We start from the raw sequence: 21,731 nt of genomic DNA on the forward strand, positions 1-21,731 counted from the left end.
AGATTCTTTTAAGCATATGTGCGTTATTTAATTCCCCATACTTCATCTGGTCCCGTGGTCTAGTGGTCAAGGCGTCCGCCTCCTAACCACGACGTTGGTGCGTCCTCGGGATCGAATCCACCCAGCGCCCAGGTTTTTTTGTATACAATTCCCGCCTTCGGAGCGCCTGTGGCACGCTCCGGTAACTAAAGGCTGAACTAAGATGGTGGCCGCAAGCAGACGTAAACAATATGGCGGCCCCCAGTGGCTGCGACAGTGGCGCGCCCTGGTAACCAATGTCAACAACAATGGCGGCCTCCGTGAGACAAGATGGCGGCCCCCATGAAACAAGATGGCGGCGCCCATGGGGGTACTGGCGCTGTGTTTACATTTCAATGTTTACATTGAGCCAGAACCTCCTTCCTGCCCCTACTAATCTAAATAGCATATAGGCCTTTCATGTACAAAGCCACACATACAGGCCAATTGTCTTCAGACCATGAGACCGAGTCATGACAATATCAGACGTATAGGCTAGTCATTTCAGGACCACATGACCTTCTTCGTCGTTAGCCAATTATATTCAATTAGTCCATCGTGACATTTTTTAGACATACTAAAAGACCAAGTGACCCTGAAAAATATTTTAGTAACACCAAGAGGTTTTGAACTAGTAAATATTCAGTCACTACATTTTGTACTACGCACAATAAACAAAAAGGAAGCACCGTCAACGAAAAGGCAGCACATTTGGAAGCACCGCCAACAAAAGGCAGAACCGCCAACGAAAAGGCGGCACATTTGGAAGCACCGACAACGAAACTACATGTCTACGAAGTTACTCGTCTACAAGGCTCCAATTGCCGCATCTGTCTTCGTCGGAATTTTCTCTTTTGCTTCAACTGCACCAAAAGCATTATGTTATAAGATTACAAGGCTACTTGCTTACGAAGCTTCAAGTCTATGAGGCTACTTGGATACGTAGTTACAATTCTACGAGGTCCCAAGACATCATGACTACGCGACTTCGAGTCATGAGGTTACGAGATTACGTGACTACGTATCTTCAAGTTTACGAGATTGCGAAGCTACAGAGCTACGAAACTTCTAGAACACGAGTTTACGTGACTTCGAGGATACAGGACTACAAGTCTGCTTGAGTACTTGAATACGAAGCTACTCGTCTACAAGGCTCCAATTGACGCATCTGTTTTCGACGGAATATTCTCTTTTACTACATCTACACGATCAGCATTTTGTTATAAGTTTAAAAGGCTACATGCTTACGTAGCTTCAAGACTACGAGGCTCCATTGCATCATGACGAGACTACGAGCCATGAGGTTACGAGACTATGCGATTGCAAATCTTCAAGGTTACGCGATCGTGAGGCTATAGGACTACGAAGTTTTTAGAAAGCATGGTTACGAGACTGCATGACTAATTGGCCGCATGGCTACGAAACTTCATCTCTCTAACTGACTACAATAGCACTATTCAGTGGTGAGAGTTAATTTATCTCATGCAAAGGTACTTTTTGCAAGTACTTCCGCTTTCCAACATTAGATTACGCCACGTGTTGCTTGCAGGTAAATAATATTTATTTATTTTATGCGGGATGCAGGATGCTCACTATCAATCGCATATGAAGGATGGCTTCGATAGTCTCCAAGGAGAAGGAAGTTCGTCCTTCCTGTTAGTGCTTCTCAGATTTCTCACGGTCCACCATTTTGGATTGTGACGTCACGGCGGCCATCTTGGATGGGTGTGACCTTGACTTTTGACCGAAACCGCAGGAATGATCGCAAGCACATGGAAAAAAACCATCAAAATAATGATAACAATAATCAGGTGCACAAGGAGAAATCCATCATAATATTGGAATGAATAATCGGAACACACGGAGAAAACCGCCACACGTTTTCTTTGATAAGATAAAATTTAAAAAAAAATTAAAAAATTAAAAAATTACAAAAAAAACATAAAAATCTGGCTTTAACTAGAACTCTCTCTATCTTTGCTCATCAATGAGAAGTTCTCAAGTAGCCTCGTAGACTTGAAGCTTCGTAATCAAGTAGCCTTGTAATCTTATAACATAATGCTGTTGGTGCAGTTGAAGCAAAAGATAAAATTCCGGCGAAGACAGATGCGGCAATTGGAGCCTTGTAGTCGAGTAGCTTCGTAGTCAAGTACTCATGCAGACTTGTAGTCCTGTATCCTCGCAGTCACGTAAACTCGTGTTCTAGAGGCTTCGTAGCTCTGTAGCTTCGCAGTCTCGTAAACTTGAAGATTCGTAGTCATGTAGTCCTCTGAATTGTGCTATTGTAGTCAGTTAGATACATGAAGTTTCGTATCCACGCACCCAATTAGTCATGCAGCAAAGAAATAAATATTATTTACCTGCAAGCAACACGTGTCGTCATCTGATGTTGAAAAGCGGAACTACTTTCAACAAGTACCTTTGCATGAGATAAATTAACTCTCACCACTGAATAGTGTTATAGTAGTCAGCTAGAGTCATGCAGTTTCGTAGCCACGCGGTTAATTAATCATGCAGTCTCGTAACCATGCGTTCTGGAAGCTACGCAGTCCTATAGCCTCGCGATCACGTAACCTTGAAGACTCGCAATCGCATAGTCTCGTAACCTCATGGCTCGTAGTCACATAGTCATGATGCATTGGAGCCTCGTAGACTTGAGGCTACGTAAGCAAGTAGTCTTGTAATCTTATAACATAATGCTTATGGTGCAGTTGGAGCAAAAGAGAAAATTCCGACGAAGACAGATACGGCAATTGGAGCCTTGTAGTCGAGTAGCTTCGTAGACATGTAGTTTCGTTGTCGGTGCTTCCAAATATGCCGCCTTTTCGTTGGCGGTGCTGCCTTTTCGTTGACGGTGCTCCCAAATGAGCTGCCTTTTGTTGGCAGTGCTTCCAAATGTGCTGCCTTTTCGTTGACGGTGCTTCCTTTTTGTTGATTGTGTGTAGTACAAAATATAGTGACTGAATATTTACTAGTTCAAAATCTCTTGGTGTTACTAAAATATTTTTCAGGGCCACTTGGTCTTTTAGTATGTCTAAAAAATGTCACGATGGACTAATTGAATATAATTGGCTAACGACGAAGAAGGCCATGCGGTCCTGAAATGACTAGCCTATACGTCTGATATTGTCATGATTCGGTCTAATGGTCTGAAGACAATTGGCCTTAATGTGTGGCTTTGTACATGAAAGGCCTATATGTTATTCAGATTATTGAAAAATTAGACTTTCATGTTAGGCTTATCGGCACTGTATTTAATTCGTTGTTCAGGTAAATTGTCTTGAGTTGTTTTTCGTAGAGTGAATGATTAATAAACTTCGCGAAAGGTAATGGAAAACAGATCCTAAAATTTATTTAATAATTAGTTACAACTGTCACTGGTCAAGAATCGAACGGTGGACAATAATCCAAAGATTCAATTTGTATATTCATAATTGATTTCTTCGGTGAATTTTGGAATTTTTCCTGCATTTATAGCTAAATAATTACATGATTTCAAGATGGCGCCCAAATTTCAAAATGGCGAGCACCTCAGCAATAATTAATAACTGCACTGTAGCAGGTTATAATAAAACTAGTATGATGGTAAGACGAGTACACACAATACGGTGTCCTCCAGCGGACGAAAACTTGGTAGCGGCAATGACCACTAGCAGGTGGTAGCTCCTCGTTGTATGAACTGAACATAAAATGACGGATCTATGATAGACGTCAAGGTCAAAGTCAAAGATCAAGGTCAAATTTCAAGGTCAAGATCAAAGTCAAAGATTAAGGTCAAATTTAAAGGTCAAGGACAAAATTTCAATGTCAAATTTGAAGGACAAAGTCAAAGTTCTAGGTCAAGGTCAAAGTTCAAGGTCAATGTCAAAGTTCAATGCCAACAGTCGAGGTTAAAGGAATGGTGAACAGAAAATTATACTAACATGTCGCCGGCACACTCTAGCGGACGAAAACAAGATGGTGGTCTCCAGCAAACGATGACAAGATGGCGGACATGACGTCATACCAGCTGACGATATATACCTTTGTATTGGTGGTAGGTCAGTCTGTAGGTGGCTTCTGTGCAGGAAGGATTTCATGTTTGTTTTTTTTCTCTTAGCGGTTTCGAACCAAGGACGGAAATTGATCTAATCAATCAGAATTCTAACAAGTAAATTTTTTATGCAAATGGAATTTTTCCCGATTTTTAACATAAAAATTACGGATTTCCATGATGGCGTCTAAATTTCAAGATGGCGGCCGTAACGATAAATGCAACATTAATATGATCCAATATGACGGTTGTAACATAAAGTGTAACGATGACATAGTACTCAACCAAGATGGCAGGCGTAACGAAACATGCAACATTTATACAATCCAAGATGGCGTCCGTAACGATTAGTGTAACTGTGGTTTTTAAGATTGTTATTATTTAATTCGATTATATAATTTTTTTAATGATTTTTAAAATTCTTCCCGATTTTCTAACATAAAAATTGCTGATTTTAAAGATGGCGGGCGTAACGGAAACTGAAACGGTGACGTCATTATCCATGATGGTGGTCATGGTATCCTTATTCCTAGAAATGGCTTAATGGAGGCTGAATTTTTTATTAATTTAATATTTTTCATTTAAATCTGATTATAAAGATTTTCAAGATGGCTGCCGTAACGAAAATTGCAACGGTGACGTCATAATCCTTAAAGAGTCTTATCGGAGGCTGTAGACATGGATGCTTAAGCCTATATCAGTAATTTCGTGGTTTTTAAGGCAAAACGACTTTTTTGGTTTTTCCAAATCCTAATTTTCCCTCGAAACGGGAATTTTTTCCTCGAAAACGGGAATTTTTTTTTAAAACGGGAATTTTTTTAACATTTTGAGTCATTTTTGAGGTATTTTGAGGAATTTTGAGTCAAAAATGGCTGCCATGACGTCACAATTCAAGATGGCGGACCGACAATCACAATCCACCGCCTGACTCCTGTTTCCGGAGTCCCATTTACACACTACTTGAAATAAATAATTTTTTTTAATAAATACTCATTATTCAGTATTAATATAAACATGTTTTTAACTGATTTATTGCGTTTAGTAAAACAATCTAGATAATGTTTAATCAATAATTAAAATCATTTCAAAGACTTAAAATGTATTAAAAATTATAAAAATTTATCAAATAATAATGTAATAATTTATAATGCAAATAACTTATACATACGGGAACTTAACCTCACAAATACTCCAATGAAAACATCAAGGAGATTACTAAACCTTCCACAAACACTCCCTGCCCGCGATAATGGAAGCTTACAAGCACCTGACATCGGTATACATACAGAAACATAACCTCACTTGTATTAACACACTTGAAAATACACTTGAAAAAGATTGTTAACACTATTTATATTACCAGTATTCGATATCAATCACCAAAGTATATGATTTTAAAAACACTTATTTTAATTCTTATTTGTATGTAGCCTTTCTTCATCCAGTCAATTTTGTTGTATTCTGCGCGCGCATTGTAAAAATTCGCACTCATCACTTTTCATACCACGCCTAAAGAAGTATTAACAAAATAAGTGTTGGTTAGAAATCCTTATGTTATTGTTCAATAAAGAATCGGATAAATCCAATATCTTCTGTTTTTACGGCATATCATTATCTTTACCAACAACACAAGTAATGCAATAGTTTCCTCCAAATTCATTATTTTACTGTAAATTGGGAACGTGGCGGAGAGGCGCGTTCGCATTGACTTGATCCCATTTTTGAGCGTTTTCCTAACGTGCTATGCACCGCACTGTGGCGCGTTTTGAGTGGCCCTGTGTAAACGAGCCAAAATATGCCATAGAAAGTCTTAGAACATTTACTCATTTATGGTCTTAATTACTGTTATTTAATAGTTTTAAACAAATTTTAGGGGAGAAAGGTTTAATACGTTAATCAAAGTATCTAAGTTAACACATATATACTCTCAAAAATAAATTAAAAATTAAATATTTTTTTTTTGCTCGGGGTGGTCTATCGCTATCGCTCCCTGCACCCTTAGCTAATCTGGAGCCTCGTTTGACATTTATACGCACTTATACGAAATAATTTGCACACTGGTCGTAAATCAATGTATGCTCAATCATGTACATATTCAGTAGACGTATTGATAATATTGTATTTAATTGTAATTTCGATATGTTATGGCTGCTAATTTTTCTGGATAGTATGTGCCCTTGAATTTTGCGTAATTACTTTAAAACAGTTATCAGTAAATTCACCTGCATAAGTTTTTGGGTGGATACAGAAATAAAGCCTTGATGTGTTGGTTTGTTTGTTGTATAATTAGTAAAACATGTTTGTACTTACGAATTTTTTATTATATTTGTCAGATTTTGGTTAACGATTAAACCTGCACGTTGTGGGGAAGGGCTGATGACTCGCTCTGTGATCTTCAGTTTTCGATGGGATCCAGTACGTCACAATGTGCATGCTTTGTTGTAAAATTTAACTTAAAAAAATAGCCAGTTATGAAGACTGTCAAAATAAGTGAAAACTTAAAACTTTCTTTTTAAATGTGTAATATGGCATCATTTCTACGTCAAATGTACGTAAGAAAATGATTTTGGTATTATATCAGTACGATGTCAGCATGATATCATTTATCGTTACATCATTTTTATGTCACAACAAATGTCAGTGGTATGTTAAAATTACGTAAATATTCATTACCTAGCTATGACTTACCGGTGATGTCAGACCTAGGTCATGTATTCACGTGGTCAAATTAACTTCACTTACTGCTATTACAGCATGTCGGTGATGCGAACTCACAAGATTTTACCCATCCAAAAAAGAGTCCAACACGCACATTTTACAGTCGAGTATATACAATGTATTAGTGTATATATGCGTATACATGTACACAGGCCGGTGCGCGTCGCCAGTCTGGCACAACACGTCACTAGCATGTCGGTGACGCGAACCCATAAGTTTTGCCCCTACCAAAAATCGCTCAACGCGGCTAAAGGAATTTTCACTTCACAAATAAAACATTGTACTGGTAAATAAGACGTTCGATGGAGGGAGCCTAGGTATGTTTCACCGAGCAGCTATCGCGCGCCGTCTTTTCCGATGCTAGCCCATGGTCGCAGGTCCAAGGATGTCCTCTGTCAGTCCACTGTGGACATCGATCTGCCCCACCACGAACCCGATAACCATCTTAACAGCACGAGCAGGACAGCTGGACAGCCGCACACCAGCCATGGCTTCCTGTGCGCACTGGCCAACTACGGGCACCAAGTGGCCCATTTTCTCGTCATGTACAAAATTAATTTTTAGAAAAATTTTTGAAAGTCTGTTGACATGGGGAACACGTGACTAACGCAGGGTTCCATCACTCTAATTTCAACCAGTTTCACTGAGTTTCCTTGCCTTCCCTATCCAACCTTATAATTTATTCTCCGTTCCATCTATCTGGCAAGATAACAGATACATGTAGTACTATGATACAAATTACTTTACAAAACACATCTCGACAAATATAAAAATTGTGCATAATTGGCCATAAATTGTTTTCCTATACAATACACAGTTTGGACTGTTATAAGTTTCACTATAAAAGAAAATATGCTTGATTCAACCTTTAAACGGCCACACACTATGGTTATATGACTGTGCTTGACATTAACATATAATGTTTTCTAACACTTGCGTTTAAATAATTTTTTTCCATATAATTAACAAACAAATTTATGATTTAAAATGCATACCAGTGTCAGAAAACAATTCTACAATATAAAATAAACAATAACCGATACAGTTGTGTAAACAAGCCATTGTCAAATTTCATGTGTTTACCACGTTTTGAAGACAAATTTTCATATCCCTGCCCTTTTCCCTGTTATCCAGAATTTCCCTGTCTGCAGGAACCCTGCTAGGTGACGCTCGACACATGTCAAAAATTTCTTACGGAATAATTTTAAACATTGAACAGAAGGCAAATAGTGGGGGAAGGGGATAAACACCAGAGGAAGATATGCAAAAATATGCGAATAGGTGCATTAAAAATTCCACGCGAGAAATGGAAAGGCCGAAATTCTCTGTAAACATTGTAACCTTAAAAATTATATTTTATTGTGACACAGGCAGCTTACAATTAGGCATATGCGATTCCCTAAATTATTTTTGGACACACAAAATTATATTTTGTATCATATTAAAATGTCAAGTATAAAATGATTCTAGTTCATCCAGATTCATTTTCACAAAGGAAAACAAAATTATTTATCAGACGATATATTTGGATATTTTGACAATTCCAGTTAAGATTGCAAAGAAATTTCGACCATGTTAATGCAAATTAGCTAATTGTAAAAATGTTTGAAAAATAATTTAACGTTCTCAGAGGCGTAAAACGAGATTAAATATCGCAGATACAGGTGATGGCATACAGTACAATACGTAATGTGATAGCGATAGTGGCCTGAGAGCGAAAAGATGTAACAGGACCAATAACAAAGGAGTACGAACATCAAAGAGGAGGGCAAAAATATACAGAAAAAGAACGGAAAAAAAATTCTAAAAAAATTAAAATGTAAAAAAAGAACAGGAAAATATAAGGAAACGTGAGTAATAAATATATAATAGAATGAACACAAAGTAGGGTCAGGTGCATGATGATACATTCCTAAACAAAACTGAAATCAAAAACATATTCTTGATTTTTACCATAATTATAGCCTAATTGGGCGATATTCCTTATATATTTACATGGGACTCTCTGCGAGCGCGTGGTTCGATGTCCGGATCTGGCAGTCAGACCACGAAGCCCGCAAAGAAAGGCGTTCGCAGGATTTTTTTTCAGGGGGGGGGGGGGGGGAGGAATACAGAAACTCTTTAGTTGGTGATTGCTTTAAATTATTTGCTTTTGTTGGGTGGAATGAGATATATTTGTAGAATTTCTTATGATTTCATGGTTAGGGGATATATCCCTGGCCCCAAACATAAAAATAATGACTATATAGTAATATATATTAACGACCGACCGGTTCGAGCAGGCTACATGGCGGCGAAAGACGAAGCAGGACTAGGTAGGACTAGGCCCGAGCCAGACGTGTGGCAGATGCGGCCAAACGCCAGACGGCAACTTCCCCCCCCCCCCCCCCCTGCTCATCCGACAAGCAACACTCACCCGGCTGGATGTTCCCCCGCGGCTTTGCCCCCAGGATGGCAAGATTCACATTGGCCTTGCGGCCGTCTATGATGGGGTTGGGGTCCTTGCAGGCACGCTCCGCCGCTGGCCGGTCGCCCATTATCACCTGCAACACCGCGCTAACAATCGTTGGAGACACTCAAAGAAATCCTGACACAGCACGCACTCCTTTCACCAAGGACCTTACATACACTCCTATCACCTAGAGCCCTGCCATAGCACACACTATTACGAAGGCCTTGACACAGCACACGCTCCTTTCACATAGGGCTATTCCACGACACATGCTTTCTTATCACCAAGGACCCTGAACATCACACGCTACCACCACCAAGGGCCTCGACACAGTACACAATATCACCGAGGGCCCTGACACAGCACATGCTCACCCACCAAGCGCCCTACACAGCACATGCTTCCATCAACAAGGGACATACACAATGTATGCTCACATTCACCTAGGGCCCTATACAGCACATGCTTCCATTACCATGGTCCCTGCAACACCACACGCTCCCATATCAAAGGGCCCCATAAAATCACATGCTTCCATAACTATACAGAACATACTTCCATCGCCAATAGCACTATTCAGCACACGCAATCATCACGAAGGGCCCTAAAGCCCACAAGCTTCCATCACCAAGGGCTGTAAACAGCAGGTGATCAAATTCCAAATAAACCATTTCATCATTGTGGAATCGATGGTTACATTTATTTTAAAGTGACTGTAATTTAGTAATGCTTAGCAAATGAATAACACTTATATCAAATTTAATAAATTTAATTATTTAATAATGTCACACCTTTCAGGACCAGAAATTTTTCAGAGTCTTCATTCACAAGTAATATTGATTTATGTATCTTGTAATCAAATTTGTTTTTTGTGTATTTGTGTTTAAAAGCTACATGGAAGTATATATTTAAGTGCTTGACTACATTTAAGTTTCTGTAAGGTTTATAATAAAACCAAATTACAGGTCATCTTAATCGTGCATGATAATATTATATTATAAACAAATACGACTATACATATTTGTAAAGTATTAGACGTTTTTCCTCTCCAAGAGAAAGGCCGTTATCCATACATAACATTTTATGTTTCAAAATTATGTCTGATCGCTACAGAGTATCTGATACAATTGCAACACTCACCACATCCATTACCGTCTCTATGAGATGCAATTGATATCACATAAAAAAAGTATATTTTAAAAAGTCATGACAAGGAAATCGAAGTAAATTAAAAAAAACACACTACCCTCTTTAACACAATGCCACTCAAGAGTGCATTACCGAATACTCTCTCAATAGCCCACTCCGCAGCACTTTCCATATTATGAATCATATGCTCTGTCCAAAAAACTACCCACGCTACTCGGTCAAAAAGTAGAAATTGCTAAAAACTAATTACTAGAGAACCTGGTTGTGACCCTCCACTCTGGGGGGAATTAATTCTATCTTATCGGTCATAACAAACAAGGCCTGGAAGAATGTGCTGACCTATGTAAAAGAAACGCAGTAGTAAGCAGAAAACCCAGAGTCAGAGCAGAGTAAGTTACAAATAAATCTAGGTTAACTCCTACAAGTATTTTCTGCAGAGTTACAGTGGATTTTAGACTAACAATACAGGAATAAAGTTTTCTAGTGGTGACCCACTGGGAGAATTTATTATGTGACAACAACCAAATGTTAAGTTTTGATTCCTGGTATATTATATTATTGACTATTATTTTTATTCCTTTATTTCTTGCGGCAGTTTTACAACAAGTACATTATATGAATTTAAGTTATCTTGAGCAGAATGATCATCATGTGTTGGCGATAAAATTAAATTTGACATTAGACACACAAGATAAAATGTGAAATTAACAATGAGCTGGTACCCTTTTATTAACAAAGCTGTAAGCCAACCGCAGTGGCATTACACCTTTACTATTATAATATAACTTAACGAAATACATAGGTGGTAGAATGTCATATTACTTAGTTTTCCTAGTTTTTCTTATAAAATTGTCTCCCTGTCAACTGTGAAATTTTTGATGGAAAAACTGTGTAGTAAAGTCCGACCAAGCTAGCAGGCGACACCAAAATGAGGGGCTGTTCGACTTATGATGTTAAGAGCTCCTGCATCAGCGGGTGTCTCCCTAAGGGGATGATATAGAGGGGGGTTTACAGTTGGACCCCAAACTATGCAAAGAGATGCACCAAGCATAGCAAGTCCAGACTGAAAAGAAAAGAGAAAGATGTCAAAATATGCATGGAAGGTCAAAAAAAATTAAGTGTATCACTAACAATTTGGTTAGTAGTACTAAAATAATATAAAATCAAGTTAGCACAGCTGAGGCAGATGCGCGGTAATAAAATAAAGTACTACTGAGTAGTGGCATTGCTAAATCGCTACGAGACAGAAAAGAAAACAAGACAACAAGGAAATAGTATTCCCAAAGGAAAGCGACAACAACTCGCCACAGGCAGCGATCTTAGTATCTCGGCGCAACCACAAATTCGGTGTCTCCGGCGAGAGTCGATGACTAGCTAATTCGTGCACAGGAAGGTAACAGCCACAAGTCAAATGAAGCTCGTATAGTTAAGGGGAGGAGATATGCTGAGGAGATGCAAGGAGACAGTAGCCTCTTGATTGGCCACAGGTCCTTAGGTACAAAGGGTCAACAACAAAATTAAACCTGAGCCACTCCACCCCATGGTTCCTTAAACGGCCGGCAGATTTTACGCATGGGCGCTAAAGATAATGACCGTCTGGTAGCCAATGATTCTAGCTGCAGTTGCCACCTTGTGGGAAGGGTATGAACTATCCCGGTATTAGTACTACAGACCACCAACAGATCGCACATCACTAGCAGTGCGCTTGGGGGCGTGGCTTTGTTCCACTGGCTGGGGACCTGAATTTAGAGACAGACATTGTGTCAATGTTTCAGAAACCCGGTTCTTAGAACACCAACGAAAAACCAGGAGGACAAGAGGGAGTGGGAGGAAGAGCTGGCATAGTGGGAACTTGACAAACTTAGCCTTTTTTACATGCAACGTTATGGTTGCCATCGACCATCGCATGGAGGCCTAGGTTTCATGAATTCGTGACATGATCGCAGTATAAAATGCACAAAGATGTGACATTTTCGGTACCTACCTTACAAGCTAACTTGACCACAATACTATCTCACTTGAAAACAGAAACAGATTTTGCTTCTCAAAGAATGTGATAAGATTTGTGTATGGAGGAAATCGAAAAAAAAAATGTTTCTGTGGACGAATAAAAGTATAAAAGGGAAGTAATTTTGGCCAGTACAATGTTGGATTTGGCCAGTAACCTTCACGATACTTATGTCCGTACAAATTATCTACTTGATAGAAATGCCAGACTTTTACCAGAAATGGAAAATGAAGAGATATTTAAACAACACACTAGGTAAACGCCTTAGTGAACTTAAAAATAAGGAAGAAACATCCATCACCAGGAAGACAGAAGTTGATAACAAAGTGCCAAATGCAAAGTAGAGGAAGTATGAACCAGCTTCAAAAGATGAGAACTTTACAAGTACCAAGTTCATGCACAAGAAAAAAATATTGATGAAATGATTGCATACTTTTATGAATAAAATTGAATAATTTTTATTGAATTATCACTATTTTGTATTGATACAAAGAAGAAGTGAAATTAAATCTAAATTTAATTGTTAAATATACTTTTATTTTCACTCATTAATTCAAATATGTTTATTACTTTAACGAAGACATTATTTGAACTATAACTTTTATACATGTTTGCTATTTAACTTCTTCCAATCTGTGTTATTCTTTTAAGGATAGGACGATGATAGGAAAAGTAGAAAACGAGGATGATGTGAAGGAAAATGGCTTACCCAACACCAAAATGCAGTCAAAAATAATATATTTGCGCCACGGACTCTGCAGCAATGCTAGGAGGAACGGGTTAGCAAAGAGCAATGAAAATGTTACATTGAAATGCATGAAAACAGAATTACGCCATGGACTCGGTCGCAATGCTAGGAGGTTCAGGTTAGCAAAGAGCAATATAAATAGAGCGTAACGGGACACAGCGAAACGGGACAATGTGCGTAACATGACATTTTCGTGCGTGCAGCCGGCGTTCATCGATTTATTAGACGTCACGTCAAAAAAAATCGAGCAAAAATGCCCTTGGTGTCCAAAATTTTGTTATATTTTTTATATATTTTTTCAAGTCTTACCGTAATTTGACCTCTTAAAACCTACAGCTTTTTTGTCGTGTGTTTTAGATTTAATCTTTTTATTTAATTTGGTACCTAATGCATGCTTCATGTAAGCAAAGGAATGTTAAATGCAAAGAACGATTAAAGAATTAGTTCTGAACTCATATTGACAGAGAATGGAAACAAATAGCCAAAAAAATCAAATTTAACCTAATTTTAAAAAATGCGTTTAAGAAGTTCAAATGCTTTTAAATACTTACCTAAAGTATTGTTTATTACAAAGGTGTACTAAATTCGTATAAAAATGAGATACATAGTAGACATTAAGCTAAAACAATACCTAAGAACAAAAATAATTATTTATTATCAAAAAATTACAAACCCTGTTCAAATACATCTTCCCAGTTTCTAATACACTATGTACTTGTAGGTCTAACATTCTTTGACAGAAAGAGAGAGACTAACGGAAAACAAAAGCTTTTTACCTTCACTTTGAATGTTCATCTGGCACCACTTGGTCACTTTACCTAAACCACACAAGCCAAAGAGAACGCGCCATACTTTAGCTTTTACGTAATAAATTAGCAAGTTATGGTATTATAAATATGGGTCGAATATTGAATTCAGATTTGTAACGTTTTGATGAATAATTTAAAATTAATTCGTTTTATAATCTTACTCCATATTCTCCCTGCGTCTTTTTTTCCAGATTCTTATATCATTTTAGTACACCATTGTAATAAAAAATAACAAGGGAAGATTTAAAAATCATTTTAATTTCTTGAACGCGATTAGTTCATTTTATTTAAGGTAAAGTTGACATTTTGCCTATTCGTATCGATTTTTCTGACTTTATTAGTTCAGAACTAATTATTTTGCCGTTCCTTGGATCAAGCATTGCTTGCATGGACGAAGGAGTCATTGGGGAGTGCGCGATACATGTGTTTCCGAGCAGCAAAATCGACGTTTGCGGTGGAGCAGATTCTGTAAATATCATGACATAAATTGGATTTTGGTCAAATATTATTTACAGAGTAAGGATGGATCTTAAAATGTTGTTACTCGAAATTTCGGTATGCGTCTTATTTTATTAACTTATTATTCCTAAAAACGGCGAAGTTCAGTAGACGAATGCTAGTATAATTTGATTGGAAATGGGAAACAAAATAATAATATTATACAACACATATGTCTGCATGAGTTAGAAACAGCAGGATGCATTTAGAAGCAATACCAGCTGAAAAATCTGTTCCGCTGTAACTTTTGTAATCGGTAGACGAAGAACGAATTTTACACATCGTAGTTCACGCGTCCACACACAGATGCCGGGCACTCCGCACGCAGAGGTTCATTGCAGTAACACATAACAGATGTCGCACATGTCGGAGATCGTCAGTACTTGTTTTGTTGTATCGCGCTACCACGAAGCCACATTTTTAAATTGAAATAGGTGGGAAACGCTGCAATTGGTGGCAATAAGACGCGTTTTAAAAAGAATAGTGACAAAGGAAACCTGCTTCTTTCTGCAAGGCGGAAAAATAAAAGTTAGGTAACTTATTTTTAAATTGATGATATTAGTTTGTTTTTGATTCCAAAATCTTTAAAACGAGTGTATAACACTTTCCATGTATCTGAATATTTCAAATAACAGCAGCGCAGAGACTGTGGCATCCGAGACCGGCCGCAGCGTGGGATGATAGCGCGGGAAAGGGCGGGCGGCGCTGGGCTGGCGAAGCCAGTGCGCATTCCAAATTCACACGCTGGTGACAGTAGATAGGACAAACTTAATCCTTAAAAATGAGATCATACCATGTTTCACCAACATCGGAAAAAAAATTAAAAGTTTTGATCTCTTTAGTTTATTACATATCCAGTTATTATAATTACATACGGCCATCTTTGTATTGTCTCGTGGTAATAATGGGATTTGAAAGTAAAAGTATATAATTTAAAATGTCACTGAAAACTAGATGCTGCGTGGCATTTTGCCGAAAACGAAAATTAGAGCACGTTGGCCTGTCGTTCTCCATATTACCTGCTAGGGCTGCTACTGTAGTTTTTGAAGTTTAAAATTAAAAAAAAAATTATAATGGAATAGAAAATAAATATAATAAACAGAAATAAAATTCATTACTAAACGATCATCAGTTTCAATCTGGCTGTATAATTAATTTGGACTTTACTAGTGCAGAAAAATATTGTATAAGAACATACAATTGAACTTTACTCTAGATAAATTGGTCATGTGGGTAAAGGCGTCATGGTTCTAAACTAACGATTGAGGGTTAGAATCCACTTTGAATCAATTTTTTTTCTATTGCGGAAATAGTTTAACGTCCCATTATAAGGACTAACTTAAAGCAATTTTACAATATCAGTAGCCTTTATCGAAACAATATAAAATATGGCGACTACAAAGGTGCCAACTATCACACACTAAACCTTTCTCAGATTGTATCTGGCTGTAATTTTTTTGTTGTCAAGTTGCAAAGAAATGGTATGATCGCAAGGGTTTTGTTTACAAATTTAAGCAAACGATCATTACTATGGGAGTGGCGCCTCTCTCTTTACTTACTCTATGTGCTGCGGCCGGAGGTTTTTTTTCCCCCCTCGTTGCAGTAATAGTCGTTAATATTTAATATGTTGTTTATAACGACAAAATACACACAAGTAATACCAAATATATTTAGTTCGAAAAGTTAAAGAAATAAAAAGGGGTGAAAAAGGGGGGGGGGGGGCAAATGGGCCAGCCCCGATTTTACAAAGGCAGCGATTTTACGAATGCCATCCTTGGAACCGTGAGCCAAGGGCGCCCATACCCATGGGCAGGGTAGGGCCGTGGCCCCCCTCCCCCAGCTTTCAGGAAGAGGAAAAAATGTATGGGTTTTTGAGGATTTTTGGCAAATTGTAATTTTTGACACTTTTTGTCAATTTTTGAAGGTCTGCCCCCTCCCCTTACAAACTATTTTATAGTCTGGCCCCCCTTACAAACTGCCATATGGGCGCACTTGCCGTGAGCATACATAAAATCGTGGTTCTAGTATTATTAAAATGTGGAAACTAACAAGTTCTAGTGTTGTCACAAAAAACGAACTTGAACCCAAATTTGTTGACACGAACTTGAACCGAACTATTTTAAAGTTCGGTTCGAGTTCGAAATTTCGAACGTTCGTACAGCCTTATGCAATACTACTCTTCAAATGTCACACGTAAATGGAAACTTATCAAATAAGCGTAGCATAGCAATTATATATCGCGTCTATTAAAAACATTAGTTTAAAGAATTTAAAACATTTATCCAGGACTCTTTTAGGTCATTACATATTTGGGATTGCTACATCTGGAGAGGGGAAAAAGGAAAGGGAGGAGGGCATCGTGTTGTGAGGTTGTACGGGCCAGCAGATTTTTTCCTCATAACTGTAGTTCCGGATAACTGGATGCCGGATACACGGGGGACGAGTACAGTTTAATAGAATATTATAATTACATCGTAAAATGTTATTGGTCCAGAAATGTTTGTATCAGTACGCAGTGTAACATAGTTACACTTATTTGTAAGTGAGGACTATTTCAAACTTTTGGGCACGGTAAACGAATCTTACGAGATGCTATAGCTTCAATTATTTAATGTGTACTACTTTTGGTGGTGAAGACTTTTTGTACCCTTGTTCTGTTTTGTGCGAGTACATTACAATAATCGTAATTTTCACCGCGACTGATACTGGAGAACATTGTAAAAAATCTCACATGTCTAAAAATTTCATCAATACACATGAACAGATGAATAGAAAACAAATTGAAATGACTACTAAAGTACTATTCCAGCTTTTTTTAACAATTAATCGTTAATTTGTGGTATCATATGTGGTTTTCTACTAAGATTATGCTTCATTTCAAAATAAATTTTGACGTACTTTATATAGTAAATTTAAAATACTTATTGGTGGAAAATAACTTGTAAGTTTATGTATTTTATCCCTAAAAGACTTGTTGGAACCTACAGCTTCGAAGCAATTCGATACCCCGATGATCTTAATGAAATTTAAGAACAACCGTTACTAATACTTATCTTTATAACACTATCTAACAATGTTTCAGAACATCAAATACAGCTCTGTAGGCGCCAATACTTTAGCTACTAGCGACTTTAACAATCGCGCACCGTTCGTTCACTATTTGTATTCAAAATGAAGATAATAGTCTATTATTATTCAAAGCATCTGTATAATTTCATTTAATTTATTTAAAAACCGACATAATAGGTTTGAATTTATCTACAACATTAATTTATTTCAAGTCAAATTCTCTAGTTACACAAGAAAGTAATCTTAGTAACATTTAGCATGTTTGAATGCAAGTGGAGCCAGGTGGAGCAACTTCCCAGTTATAGTAGAATAATGTAATAAAACGGCTACTTCGTTATGTATTTATGTACCTAGATGCGTACGATTTATGAAAAAAAATTTGGTTAGTTGAGCTTTGACAAGTGCCAGTTGTGTGCATATTAACCCAAACAACATATGTTTTCTTTTATGTTGTTTGAAATATTCATTGTAGCAATCGTAATTTTATCAGTGTAGCCTACATATTGTTAGTAATTACGTATCTCATTGTTCTTGTAACTTTAACCCAAAATATATGTTATGTGCGGTATTGTAGGGTTCAATATAAAAATGTGTAAGTAGGCCTATTATAAGAAAGCATGCTTTAAAACCCGCCATTTTGTAAGGTATGTTCATGATTAATTTACATATAGAATAGTTACCTAAATTATGATGATATGTGAATATGTTCCTTACTATTTTTAACTGTATAAATTGAAACAAAAATTTGTTTTAACTACGATGCATGTACACAAGATAGGCTAACTTTCAAAATAAGGTTTGAATGAATACAAGGTTTCGCCAAAGTTATTTTCTGATGCAAGAAGTAAATAGTAAATGTGTTTTTGTGTGCTTTACTGTAAGACCTATCCTACTGTCAATTCATTTCATATCGTTAACTTAATATATACTCTATAATCTTTTATCTTTTCTGCACACATTACTTATTATTTTGTGGATGCGAATTGTAAAACTTCGATTCTTGCAAGGGCCGAACACGGAATGTCAACTTTATAAAGTATTCTATATACATTTTTTAAGTTAGTAATGTATTCTATATATTATATGTGTAAAATTTTTGACGTGACCACGTCTAATAAATCAATGAACGCCGGCTGCACGCACGAAAAAGTGTCCCGTTACGCACATTGTCCCGTTTCTCTGTGTCCCGTTAGGCTCATTTTATATTGCTCTTTGCTAACCTGAATCTCCTAGCATTGCGACCGAGTCCATGGCGTAATTCTGTTTTCATGCATTTCAATGTAACATTTTCATTGCTCTTTGCTAACCCGTTCCTCCTAGCATTGCTGCAGAGTCCGTGGCGCAAATATATTATTTTTGACTGCATCTTGGTGTAGGGTAAGCCATTTTCCTTCACATCATCCTTGAAACACTCCCATTCGTTTCCTACTTTTCCTATCATCGTCATATCCTTAACAGAATAACACAGATTGGAATAAGTTAAATATCAAACATGTATAAAAGATATAGTTAAAATAATCTCTTCGTTGAAGTAATAAACATAATTGAATGAATGACTGCAAATAAAAGTAAATTTATCAATTAAATTGTAGATTTCATTTCACTCCTTTGTATCCATACAAAATAGTGATAATTATTAAAAATGATTAAATTTTATTAATAAAAGTATGCAATCATTTCATCAATGTTTTGTTATGACGTTGTCACGTTAAACTATCGTCCGTAAACCGACTTTACAGGCAACCATTTTTTTCCTGTATTCCATTTATATATGTGTGTGTGTGTGTAGGTGTGTGTGTGTGTGTAAACTTTCTAATGCATTCTATATATGTACAACGTGTATCTAAAACATACTGACAAATTCTGGCAGAATATTACTGGCGAAAATACAAGACGAAAACTTGTGTACCATACTTTTTTCTCGTAAATGGATTCGGAGTTTTGAACCCCCAAAAATAAAATATTCCTATTCTTGAATAACTTTGCACTGCGTCTGATGATTTTGTAGAACGCAAATTGTTCACCACGAGATACGTGGGTTGTAATGAACAGTGGCGTAACCAGGATTTGTGTATGGGGGGTGTTATGAAGCATGCCCCCGTATTAAAGTGGGGTCCGGGGGTCCTCCCCCGGAAAAATTTGGATTTTAAGGTGTAAGATAGTGCTCTTCTAGCAGTTTTCAGTACTTAAATTTAAATATTGTAATGGTAAAATTTTTATTAATTTTCAATATGAAATTTGTTTGAGTGATGAATAAGAAATTTAATTAAATATTTGGTGCTAAAGGGGGGGGGGGGGGGGGGGGTTGAACCCCTAACCCCCCCCCCCCCCCCCCCGACTACGCCCCTGGTAATGAATATCCTTCAATTAATATAACGGCATTTCTGTTTTAGCAAATTTTATCACCTGAAAAGCTAATAAAAAATAAAAAATAAACCAGGGCAGGCATTACAAAGCACGTTTGCAAAATGTAAAGTTTCCTTCCTAAAAAATCATATGCCACAGTTTACTTACTGATGATGTTAATTTCAAGATATGGAAAATTCCATTTTTGGAGGTTCGTAACACGATTTATGAGTAAAGTGGTTATTAGGCTTTCGTCTTGTATTCTTTCCAGAAACAGCCTGCCGAAGTTTGTACGTATGTTTAAAATAGTCGTTGTGAGTAGATAGGAAATACCGATTCAAGGACAGGCGCAGGATCCAGGATCCGGCAGCCATCTTGGATGACGTCATCTAATCCGTATGCTAATCCATGCTAATCAGTATGCTAATCTATGCTAATCTATGCTAATCTATCCTAATCCATGCCAATCTATGCTAATCCATGCCAATATATGCCAATCTGTATGCCAATCTATGCTAATCCGTATGCCAATCTATGCAAATCTGTATGCCAATCTATGCTAATCCATATGCCAATCTATGCTAATCAATATGTTAATCCATGCTAATCCATGCTAATCCATGCTAATCCATCCGCCATTTTGTATTTCTAGAAATTTCCACCAACTTCGAATCGTGACGTTACCGTTGCACTTTTCGTCACGGCCGCCATCTTGGATTCGAATTTTTTTTTTCGAACTTCAACTTTTCGAAATTCGATGTAATCATCAGCCGCCATCTTGTTTTCGTCTGCTGGAGGCAGCCATCTTGTGACGTCATATAGTTCTGTTGGTCGCGACCAGGTAGCAGCAGGGATTGTTTTATTTTTTTCTTTAACTAAAATATTATCAGTGCCGAGGCTGGGATTCGATCCATGGGACGTGAAAACGTCCAGGATGTCGAGGTTAGAAAGCAGGCACCTTACCAACCAGACCACGAGACCAGTTGGGATATGGTGGAATAAATAATCTATATATGCTACGTACTGACGGCAAGTATATGATAAATGGGGGGGAGAAGGGTTTTGCCTTCCTTAATGCATACCTAAGGCGCCACATTTGAAATTAAAATTATTATACAGCCGCCATCTTTAATTCCAGCACAGACTACCAGATGGCGCTAAATTCAAAAATTAGTTGCCATAGGCGCCGCCATCTTGGTCCTCAAGTTGGCTGGTAGGTGTCGCTAGTATCGCGCGCCAAATTCAAAAATTAGTTGCCAGAGGCGCCGCCATCTTGGTTCTCAAGTTGGCTGGTAGATGTTGCTAGTATCGCGCGCCAAATTCGAAAATTAGTTGCCAGAGGCGCCGCCATCTTGGTTCTCAAGTTGGCTGGTAGATGTCGCTAGTATCGCGCGCCAAATTCAAAAATTAGTTGTCAGAGGCGCCGCCATCTTGGTTCTCAAGTTGGCTGGTAGATGGCGCCACCGTCGCCATATTTTAGTTCATATAATCAATACCAGATCACGCCACCATCGCCATCTTTAGTTCCTAGTGTTGCTACCAGAGTGTGCCACCGTCGCCATCTTTAATTCTTAAAGTTACCGCCGGAGCATGCCACCGTCGCCATCTTTAATTCTTAAAGTTACTGCCGGATGGCGCCAAGTGTTATGTAGTCAGTCGAGACAAGTCGGGAACGAGTCGAGACAAGTCTAGACAGTCGAGACAAGTCGGGGGGACAAGACGAGACAAGTCGGTAGCCTGTATTCACCAAGTTCTCCGTTGCCGCCATCTTTAATTCATAAAGTCGCTACCAGATGGCACCACTGTCGGCCATCTATAGTTCAAGGCATTGTCGCCGGATGGCGCCAAGTTTGAATTAAAAACCTACAAGTGTTATGCAATGT

At 37.8% G+C, this 21,731-nt stretch overlaps 1 protein-coding gene across 1 annotated transcript in view; it reads right to left on the reverse strand.

Moving 5' to 3' along the window:
* The window catches only part of LOC134529256 (RNA-binding protein 24-like), a 576,520-nt gene that overhangs the window by 448,364 nt on the left and 106,425 nt on the right, over positions 1-21,731 (reverse strand). Inside the window, exon 2 of the mRNA XM_063363156.1 lies at positions 9,186-9,312. Within this exon, the coding sequence (XP_063219226.1) occupies positions 9,186-9,312 (127 nt within the window). The remainder of the gene's footprint in view (positions 1-9,185; positions 9,313-21,731) is intronic.

This window comes from Bacillus rossius, chromosome 2, assembly GCF_032445375.1.
Source record: "Bacillus rossius redtenbacheri isolate Brsri chromosome 2, Brsri_v3, whole genome shotgun sequence".
NCBI classification, from domain to species: Eukaryota; Metazoa; Arthropoda; class Insecta; order Phasmatodea; family Bacillidae; genus Bacillus; species Bacillus rossius.